The following is an 8034-nucleotide window of genomic DNA, read 5'->3' on the forward strand; positions in this document are numbered from 1 at the left end:
GTACTTTTTTCGTGTAATGTCGTTATTGTTAACACTTTTCCTTGCTATTCGGTGGAGAAGTGCCACGTTCAGAAAATAAACAAAAATATATGTTTAACAAAAAAAAAGGAACAAAAGAAAAACACCCAGAGGGGGAAAAAAAAAAAAAAAAAAGGCCGGTGTTTGGGGTGCGGGGGAGCAGGGGCTGAGCCCCCCGAGCTGCGCGGGGCGGGAGGGGGTGCGGGGCGCGGGGCGGGAGAACGCGCGGAGCGGCTGCGGTTCCCACCCCGCTCCCCTTCGTTTATCTCCGCTCCGGTTTTCTTTTTTTTTTTTCCTCGGTTTCGGAGCACGGAGCGCAGAGGCGTGTCCCAGCGCCTCCCCAGCCCCGGTGTCCCCGGGTCGACATCCCGCGGCGATCCGGGATTAGATCGCGGCGAATCCCCCCTTTCCCCCGGGAAAGGATCCGGGGGGCACAGACTCACCCCCGCCGCCCCCTCCAGCCGCCCCAGGGGACCCGTCCCGTCCTACCGCGGCTCCCTGGGGCCGCCCCGGCTCGGGAGCAGCCGCCGGAGCAGCCGGCGCGACCCTTCCCCGCGGATCCCCCCCTTCCACCCTCACCCCCCGCCTCCAGGTGTATTTTCTAAGTGCTCAACCCCGCCACGGGCGCGAGAAACATTTATGGGAAAAATAAGGCTTGTTCCCTGGACATTATTAACGGTGCAGCCTGAAATATACTTTTTTTTTTCTTTGCCTTAAAGAAAGGGGAATCATTATCAAGCCATTACGCATTAAGAAATGTCATTCAGTCATTTTTATTCATTCCGCTGAAATCTTCGTAAAAGCCCGAATCATACTTCTGCAAGCAGCAATTTTGTTAATCCAGGGGGTTATTACTCTGGTCCCTTATTAGGATCTATACTGCTGCCAAGCAATCCTATAACCTTCTCAAAAGAAGTTTACCTCCGTGTTATAAAACCAGTAGTGGTATTTATACTGTGCAATAATTAGTGTATTACTTGAATCCACTAACAGGTTCATTTTATCTCCGCACAAAACCCCTAGTCTGCTTATAGAAAGCTTGTGCCTCCTTTGGTGCTGTTAAAGCGGTGAAAGAGTGAATGAAGGCTGGTAGCACTTTCTCCTTTCGCCGTGCCTTAATTCCCATCTCTTTCTGCTCTCATCCAATTAGCGCAGTGTATTAAGCGGTTTATCATCTCATAGTCAGCTATTGAGAGAAACAAGGCGAACACTTTGCAATAGAGCCTGCTCTCCTTTGACACCCTCAGGTACTTACATATTCCACTGTGCTATGAATAATAGAGGAAGAATAGAGCGCTAATTCCCTCATCAAAGAATGCCTTGTCTGCTGCTTTGCTCAACAACACCATTCTGATCAAAAGAAAAGCAATAAAGCTTAGCATAACAAAACGAAACCTACTTATTAGCTTAGTGGTTAAATTAATGCAGAGCCGCTGCTATTCAAAACCAAGGTTTGAAAACAGCCTCCAACAACCTGATAGTGCTGCCTTCGGGATGAAGGAATTTTAATCTGAAATTTGAAGCTGGCACAGATGAGTTAATCTATTAAACTGCTATAAGGAGGGTGCGGGAGGACTATTCAATTAAGGCGCGTTTCAAGGTGCTCCGAGGAGGACGGGGGAAGGATGCAGGAGGGGAGGAAGATGCGCTGCTCCCGGCGCCTTTGGCGGCGAAAAGAGGGGGTTTTGGCACAGAACAAACGTGTTTGCGGAGGGGATTTTGTTTTTTTTTCGTATCACATATGTCATCGGCGAAACCTGGCGACCGTCTCCGTTTATCAACGCTCCCTTCCCCAACTGCAAATAAATACAAATAAACGCAAACCTTAATTTTAACAGCGTTTGGGAGGGGGAGGGAAGGGGGTGTGTGTGGAACGAGGGATGAGAGGAAAGGAAGGCGATTCGAGCCACATCGGCCTCGAAACGCAAACCTGCGAACTTCAGCCCTTCCCAGATTATCGACGGCGCTGCGTTTACCAGCTCCGTTTAATATTAAACGCTATAAAGACGATTTCGCGTTTCGCAGCCTTTCCCCCGGGGCCAAGAGGAGGCACGGTGCCCAGAGCTTATTAGAGAGGAGAGCGGGGAGGGGGAACGGATCCAGTTTGCTCCTTGCCAAGACTTCAGCTCTCATCTGACCAACCCTGCTCAGAGGAATCAAAAATTGCCCTAATCTGGGGTACGAGCCCCCCTTTCCGACCCCCCCCGGCCCGGCCCGCGGCTGCCGGGGGGTGGGGGGTGCTCCCCGGTTTTGCCCCTCGCCCTTCCCGGGCTCCTCCACAGGGAATCGCCTTTCCCCCCAGCTCCTCGCAGGGCTACTATCCGCTGCGGCGCCCTACACAATCATTCCACAACACTCTCATTTAATCTAAACATCCCTAAACTTGCAAATTAACAGGCTCTTCAGCTGTAATTATACAGATACATACAAGTGCCACGGGGTCAGGTTATGCCATATCTATCCATTTTATTTGTATACCTAACGTTTGGAGGAGAAGGTCACACTTTTCGCTTCCCTAAGGCATTCTACCCGGTTAAATATCAGTAATATCTTCATATTCCTAATTGGGTTGGACATGAAAAATGTGGGAAAAAAACCAACCTAAACCGAACCCAAAACCCTGCATGAAATTACAGGAAGCCGTGATCTTTCAAAGAGCTGCAGCGTTGATGTGTCATTTAGGCAGCGACACCTTCTCTCCAAGACAACCCTCCACATAAAGTCTCTTTTACAATAACCCAACAAAACACGTTGGGAAGGAACGATAGCTCACCGGGGGTGGGACGACACCAACACACAACCAGGAACTGAGGAGGTTCGATTTCTCACGTACCGTGTGCGACTCAATGTGAGTAAAACTGAAAGGGTTTAGCCCTAGAAGTTGCTCAGAAGATAACTGTGTATTGAGGCACGTTCAAACAGACGTTACCCACGCTGACACGCAGCATCTTCCAATGCCACTTAGGGACAAATGAACGTCATAAAATACTCTCACACAAACAGACACACGTATTCCTCCAGTGCTCAACACGGTTCATGCTGATGCCCCCACTTCTCCTGCAAGCTCCCTTTGTTAGTGGGTGGCTGTCCTAAAACCGGACACAGGAGCGCTGCTGTAAAACTAGAAGTCTGGAGCAATACAACCTCACAGGGAGCATTTTCAACAGTCAGATGATGATCAAATCAAATTCTCTTTTACTAGAAAACTTTATTTCCTTCAAGTGTTAAGAAAACTTTACATTTTATACTGTTAAAGATTTAAAAGACATTTTTTATAACCTTACATCGATATATCACAGCGCAAACTTAACGGCAAACACGAGTACAACAATATTTTGTGTACAACAGCAAGTACCCAAATTTAAGCTCTTTTCTTGTCATATCTGCTTGTCATTTTATTACAAGTGAATGAAAAATACGATTTGTTTATAAAACCCTTAAAGCCTCCAATACAGTAATTATTACAGAACAGCAACAAGGATTTGCTGCTTTCCCTTCCCCGTTATTGCTTACAATGCCATCCCAAACATGTTTTTCCCAATTGATTGCTTACTTTCAAATACTTTGCATGGAAAGAAATGAGCGAGATACATTTATATTCTGTGTAGGTATGAAACAAGCTTTGTACATGTGCATGTCTTTACATCCACATAAGAAATTTCCAACATGGCAAAATACTATGCTTAAAGGCGCATGGAAAGACTCTTAATAAAAAAGATGGTTCCTATTTTTAGAACCTCCAATTTTCAGTCGTTCTTTACCTTCAATAAATGTAAAAGTACAGCGTCCCTACCTCTGTTCAGGAGGTATTAAAACATTTAAAGGCATTTACGTTTAGTATTTTTTTTTAATTGGTATGTTTATGATCAGGAAGGAGATAAACTGTGAAAAAGGCAAAACATTAGTGCTCCTACTGAGACCTCTACTAACCTCTCTTCCTGAGAGCACCTCTACTAAATACCCTGGAGCAAAGTCTAGGATCACTTACATTCCAGCAACTCTCACTGGGAATTATCCAATTAAAGCAGCAATTCCCCCACCCCCTTTTTCCTCATGGGTCTAAATACATAACAAAATATATCGCAAAAATCAACTACCGCATATTTAAACAACCCTGACTTCTCGAAGAAAAGAACAGAAGATAAAAACACCTTCATGTCCACGTGAATCACACATCCCATTTTCATCTTCTGTTTTTCCTCCAAGGAGACGAGATTATTAAAACATCATTGTGCATACAGAAACAGAGTGCTGCTCAGGAGATCATTCCTGTTAAACAAGGAACTAGCCTCTCGCCTCCCTCCATTTTTTAATCGATCACTGTCTTTCGTTACTGGACTCTCCCACAGATCTTCCTATACTGACGGTAAAGAGTTTGCCAAGGTTCACTTCCGAGTAGCCACTCATGGACAAGCATTTGTCTACGGTGCTCTTCAGTCTTTTGTAGGCCTCAGAGACTTCCTTCCTGAGCGGGTTCTTCTTCAGATATTCTAAAAGAACAAAGAAAAAAAAAACAGCGAAGGATTAAATGACCTCAAAACTCCCGGTACTTTTGCTTTCACTACTACTGTGAATCACGGTCTTGTAAAACCAGGTGAGTGTTGTAGATAGCAAAGATGACGTTTATGGCAAGTTCTTCCAACTTGTGCTGCCTTCCCCTGCCTCCCCATCCGCAGCGGCGCACCAGCCGGACAGAGGCCACGTGGAACTGGCACATGGTGGCGAAGCTGAAGCTCCCTCAACAGCACCGGCACAGGTGCAGCGGCTCCTGCCAGGAGCTGGCAAGAGGCACCGCTTGCCGAGTCACGTAATCTAACTGGAGTGAAATGGGGGTTCACTAAGTCACAGCAGAGAAAATAAGCAATAACAGGGTTGGCTCTGAAAGGATCTCATTTAAAATAAGCAGGTGCCAGAACTTTGTGAGGACTACACAGCCTCCCAGGGCCTGAAGCACAGAGAGATTCTGTCCACGTCTGGCTTCAGAAGTGAAGGAAACCATGTCATTCCTGCTCTGCTCATACTGGCACAATGTGGGATGGACTTATTAACTCTGTTGTGCTTTCCCACATGCACCTTGTGCACAGGATGGGAACCGTGATGCTCAGCGCTACAGAGGCACTGGAAGGAAAAGGGCAATAGCAGAAATAGGGGAAATTCCATGCTATACTACCCTAACATGGAGAGAAGATGCCCAGTATCTCAACCAGGAGATGTCAGGTTCACCTGGCACATGGATGAAGAGGGCCATTCCCAAATGCTTGATCAATAATACCTGTGAATAAATGTTTGGAGTGCAAGACATTTACTCACTTGTGCGTTTGTGGGTGTGCAAACTCATGTGCACATGCACGAGTTTGTATCTATTTCAGTAGAAAGCTCAAACTGTTGTATTTTAATTTCCATTGTTATTCTTAAATTTTAGGTCATCCCCCCCTCCAAAAAAAAATCCAGGGATTTTGTTTGGATGGTTGTCTGGCTTTTGCTTTACAAAGACTGTGGACAAAAACTAAAAGAGCAAAATATTCTACTGATATACAACCATGCCAACTTGATAGGTTTGGTGCAGTTGTACTCCTCCCTCCCAAGCAACTAGAAACTGTTCTAGAAACACCAGCTCCTACCTGGAAGCCTCTTTCTGCAGTTACACCATGGAACAGGAGCTCTGGATAGTTTGCGTTACTGAGCGCACAAGAAGGGCGTACTGCAATACGTGGTGCCCTCCCAGACAGTTTCTCCCCATGTTAGGCTGGAGGGACTCCAGGTCAAGCAGAATGACGAGAGCACGTCTGTTGTCTCATTCCTTCCTGTCACCTTCACACCACTGGTACTGCCCTCCTCGCACTCTGAACACGTAACTAACACAGGAGTCCCCAACCCCACCCGTGCAGCTTGTACTACACGGCACAAGTCAGTCTCTACAACAACTGAGTTTAAGAGAAGGGTTTGGAGGACAGGGACACACTGGGTCCACCCGTGCGAGGGAAGCAACGTCTCACTTCTGCGATGACTCAGTTCTGCAATGTGACTGGGATGAAGACGTCCCATTCGACACACCTTCATCTCAGCAGCCAAGTCAAGGACTGCTGCATGAGGAGATGGCAGGGAAGGGAGGCACGCTAACAGAAACAGCTATTACAGCTTTTCTGGCTTGTGAATTCCTCCTCCTTGAGGATTCACAAATATTTTTGCAGAGCCTCGGATCTTTTAAGATGAGCTCAGCAGATTAACTACTGGATACGACACAAACAGTAATGTTTTACTGAGCAATTGCCACCTGCTTAGGTCTTCTGTCTTATTCACAAAGTTCCACTGAACTCAGTTCCTCTGCGTGCTGCCATCAAATCTTTAAAAATTAAATTAAAATTTAAATTAATGACACCGGTTTGAGTAACTGAATATGCTGATTAAAAGCACTTCATCCTTGTGAAGAAGGTACGTATTCTGCTGTCATATTCAGTTTTGGGTATTTATATTGCCAGCTGTGGGCAGTAAGCAAAGAGCCTGGTTGAAGATTACAGCATTCTCACCATTACCCAGACAGTAATGACATTTTCTATAAGCAGAATTTATTGTTTTTTTAAAATTACACCACCAATACAATAAAAAAACTTTGATTAAGAATCTGTTCATTAACAGGCTGAAGTCACTATGGCATAAACACTTTTAATGATCCTGAAATTATTTAAATGTAGGGTTTAATTAAACAAACCTTGAAAATGATAATAACCAGACCCATAAAAATATCAAACCCACTTTGCCACAAATTCAGCACTAACTAGTTCATGCATTTTCAATATAAATGATACAGAAAGCAGGTCCACTGCTCACACCAGCAAAACCACACTCTTTATTTCAAGGAACTGTGGAAAATGCCATCCTTGGAGCTAAAAACTAGGCTAAAATAGTCTAAAGCTTCCTGGAGCCCAGGAGGGACCAAAGTGAAAAGTACCGATGTAGAGAAACAGCTGGCACACGTGAAAAGAGCAGGAAGGCACATTAATCATGAGAACAACGAGGAAAACAATAAACCAGGGCTGAAAGTTGGGAATAAAAACACAGGCCCGTGTACAGCTCCAATCCAGGCTCCAGCCGTCCCACTAACAGAGCACCTAGCTCCCCACAACATTAAATCTAAACTTTAATGATATGCGATAACCTTTCTGACAGTAGGCTTCAAACATTTTTTAAATGCAATTACCCTTGCAGAGGCAAGCAGGAAAGGGTGGACTGAAAAAAAGGAGAAATATGAGGGGCCTCGTTGAAGTAATGAGGCCAATTTTAAGTTTCAATTATAAGAGAATGGAAGCCGGGAGCTCCGGGAGGAGAGGCAGGCAGGCAGTGGTTGAGTCTGCAGCACAGCCACACCATGCATTTGAATGACACAAGTGCATCTGACGACTGGGGAGAAGAGATTTAAAGAACTGTAGTAATACAGAGCAGGGGAAGATGAGAGAGGACACAGCTCCTGATGTGTTTACCTCCTTTGCTGATGGGATATTGACTTTTCCCACCAGGTTGGTTAGAAAGGGGACTATTTACGCTGCCACACAGCAGAGTAAGAATGACAACCAGCATCACTCTGTGCTCCTCTGAGTAAAAGACAACTGTGACCGTCATATATCACACAGCCAGTCAATACCTTCGAGTTACCATACCATCCAACTTAGAGATGCATATAAAAGCTCCTACTTTCTTCCTAAATGAGAATTTAATCAATAATGCACCTAAAGCCTTCTGAAAACTAAGCTTTACAAACCGACTGAAATTGCCTTTCAGTAGTCAGTCATGTTCTGAAACAGTTCTATAGCTATTATCACCCCATCATAGTTTTAATTGTATCCAAGTATAGTGGCAAGCAATCTTCTAGGATTGCCACTGCTGCAGAACACATGCATGGAAATATATAGAGATATTTACAAACATGCAGAGCATACAAAAGGTACTACCAATGCAAATGTACAAATGAAAATCACAATTATTTTAATATAAATTAAAAAAAAAAAGAAAAGAAAGAAA

General features: G+C 44.9%; 1 protein-coding gene across 1 annotated transcript in view; it reads right to left on the reverse strand.

The window, feature by feature from the left end:
* Nucleotides 1-3213: 3213 nt before the first annotated feature.
* The window catches only part of POLA1 (DNA polymerase alpha 1, catalytic subunit), a 206027-nt gene continuing 201206 nt past the window's right edge, over nucleotides 3214-8034 (reverse strand). Inside the window, exon 37 of the mRNA XM_069873687.1 lies at nucleotides 3214-4508. Coding sequence (XP_069729788.1) covers nucleotides 4336-4508 — 173 coding nt within the window. The 3' untranslated portion in view covers nucleotides 3214-4335. The remainder of the gene's footprint in view (nucleotides 4509-8034) is intronic.

The sequence above is a fragment of the Phaenicophaeus curvirostris genome, chromosome 1 (genome assembly GCF_032191515.1).
Source record: "Phaenicophaeus curvirostris isolate KB17595 chromosome 1, BPBGC_Pcur_1.0, whole genome shotgun sequence".
NCBI classification, from domain to species: domain Eukaryota; kingdom Metazoa; phylum Chordata; class Aves; order Cuculiformes; family Cuculidae; genus Phaenicophaeus; species Phaenicophaeus curvirostris.